Source organism: Phaseolus vulgaris, chromosome 2 (genome assembly GCF_000499845.2).
Source record: "Phaseolus vulgaris cultivar G19833 chromosome 2, P. vulgaris v2.0, whole genome shotgun sequence".
Taxonomy (NCBI): Eukaryota; Viridiplantae; Streptophyta; class Magnoliopsida; order Fabales; family Fabaceae; genus Phaseolus; species Phaseolus vulgaris.
The window spans coordinates 26,737,605-26,740,190 of NC_023758.2; the positions used below are offsets into that span (position 1 = coordinate 26,737,605).

The following is a 2,586-nucleotide window of genomic DNA, read 5'->3' on the forward strand; positions in this document are numbered from 1 at the left end:
ACATACAAAAATAGAAAACACCATTCAATCTACTGCCTTTGGATGGATATAGGAATAGTCCAGACTAGTAACCTGCACATCAAATTAGTAAAAAAGCATTATTTAAATAAAATCAAACATTTTTTAAGTCATAAAAGAATATATATTACATAACACTTACTAGATGCAGAAACTTCGTTCAAAAGATCTAAACTTGGAGAAGAGTAATCTATATAAAGATATTCACACATCTTCCTTACATCATGTGGGAGGACAGTAAAAGTTCCATGGCTTATATCCAAGGAACGAAGCGAGTATTGTGTGTTGAATTTCACACCAAACAACAACGTACCGTCACTCTTGTGAAATAAGAGAAAAGGAACTCCTATATGCGCATTAATATCAGGTTTTTTGAAGAGATATAATTGTAATAATGATTAAAGGTGAAGATTTGATTCCAGGTCTCAGTTATCCCATATATATCCATCACCCACACAGATGCGGTACAAACGCTCCCCTCTGAATAAATCAAAGAGTACAGGGTTAAGGGTTTGGTACTATTTCGAACAACAAATACCCCATTTTTATAGTGGTAAGAATAAAGAGCTGCCACCAAACTATCAGCAAGTAAAAGCTTCAGTTTGAGGATCAAATGTCAGAATGAAATAATACAATGCGTTTTCAACCCATTTCTTTGCACCCCAATGCAAAAGTCCATAGTAAACCACACCATTATATGCAAGACTCGTATCCGGAGTACAAAGTGAACAATCAGGAATTTTCAGAGGTCTCCAATCATGTTTTACATAGGTATAGACCCAAGCTTTGCGCGGCGAAGGAATGTACCCACCTTCATCATCATCATCATCGGTGTAATAGTAATGTTTCGCATCTAAATCAATTTTAACAACTAAATAATCGGATAATCCACAACTAATAAAGCCGTAAGAGTAGTAGATGGATTTATCTTTATGTAAGGGAAGATCAAAACAATACCGAATCATTGGATTGATGAAGAAGACATCACGATAAGTTTGCATGCATATAATACCATTACATATACCGATAATGTTGTCACCAAAATTACGATGCACGAAAAAGTTCTGGAACAGAGTTAGATGATCGTCATCCTCACAGAGATTGGTGATGGAGGGGAGTAGAAGAACAAAAAGTTTGTTGGGAGACTTGTTGTGATGTCTACAGATAAAATCTGGTGAAATGAGTAAGGAATGATGTAAATGGGAGAGAACCATAAATCTCACTATTGCCTTGCATGGAAGGTATGAAAATATCTCCAGTTGAAGATCAATAGGAAGAGACATCGACATCATCGCATTGAATGAGTGTGTGAGTTTAGTGAGAGTATTAGGTATAGACAAAATTGTTAACAATATCTTCATTAATTAAATTATAAAAAGTAGATTGCTATGTAGAGTATTATGATTATTTGATTTTCATAAGAAAAATAAAAATTGAACGACCTGACATAAACAAATAAAAAGTAACAAAAAGACATAATAAAATTGAAAGAAGAAAAAACAGAAAGTTGTTTGTCGAGTAACAAACAGAAAAGTTAAATCATTTATATATATATATATATATATATTTATTTATATAATTTTGTTTTAGAAAAAATAGTTTTCAAAACCAAACTTAACTATAATATCATTCTTAAAAATCAGTTATAAAGAGAAATATTTTTATATACGGATATAATATATTCGTATTTATTCAAATAAATTATAAATATATACTATTAATATAAATATGTGAATAATAATATTTTATTTGATTTTAAATATTAGTTTACTTATAAATTATCGTTTATTCAGATTATTGACAAATCCTAAGTACTATATAGGATCCAAATTCTCTAAATTTTTAAGAAAAAATCATGTAATTTAACTATTAATATTAATAAAATCAAATTTTAAATTTACTAATTTTATAAAAAAATAAATTACATTGATGATATATTAATGGAATTTTACTTAAATCTCAACTATATTTTAAAATAATTGATAAAATTTATAAATAATAAAATTAAATATATTAATAAAAGTAAAATAAGTAATTAATTGTAGTAGTTTCAAATCGTTATAGATATATAATAGAAACAATTCTTTCAAAATTAAAAGTTGAAATTCAAACAAAAGAGTAAGGATAACATTATCAAAAATTATGTCTATGTTTAAGAAAAATTATCATTTCTAAAATCTTTAGACTCAATATTAAAAAGATAAAACTTTTAAAAATTAAGGTTTAAGAAAATGAGATAGACGTAAAACAATTATTAGTATTTATTATTTTGCATTCAACACAAACACCAATTAAATCCTATTTCAAATTAATTTAATTTCTTAAAAGTTTAATTGTTTTAAAATTTTAAAATGATTTATTCGCATTTGAAAATATTTAAACAGATATGTATTTATTATAATTTTATATTTTATTTATTTAATAAATAAATACATATGGAGAAAAAAATATGTTAAAATATTTGTATCATAATTATTCTATGGTTAAATAATTTTCTGAAGATTTGAATTGAATATTGTGATAAGTCTGGCTACTAATAAGATTTAATTATAAATTAGTTGTTGATGA

The 2,586-nt window shown here is 26.3% G+C and overlaps 1 protein-coding gene across 1 annotated transcript; it reads right to left on the bottom strand.

Annotated features, from left to right (window-relative positions):
• Positions 1-599: 599 nt before the first annotated feature.
• LOC137809289 (F-box protein At5g18160-like) lies at positions 600-1,307 on the bottom strand. The gene has a single exon (XM_068610421.1). The coding sequence runs from the start codon at positions 1,305-1,307 to the stop codon at positions 600-602; it is 708 nt and encodes a 235-aa protein (XP_068466522.1).
• Positions 1,308-2,586: the final 1,279 nt, after the last annotated feature.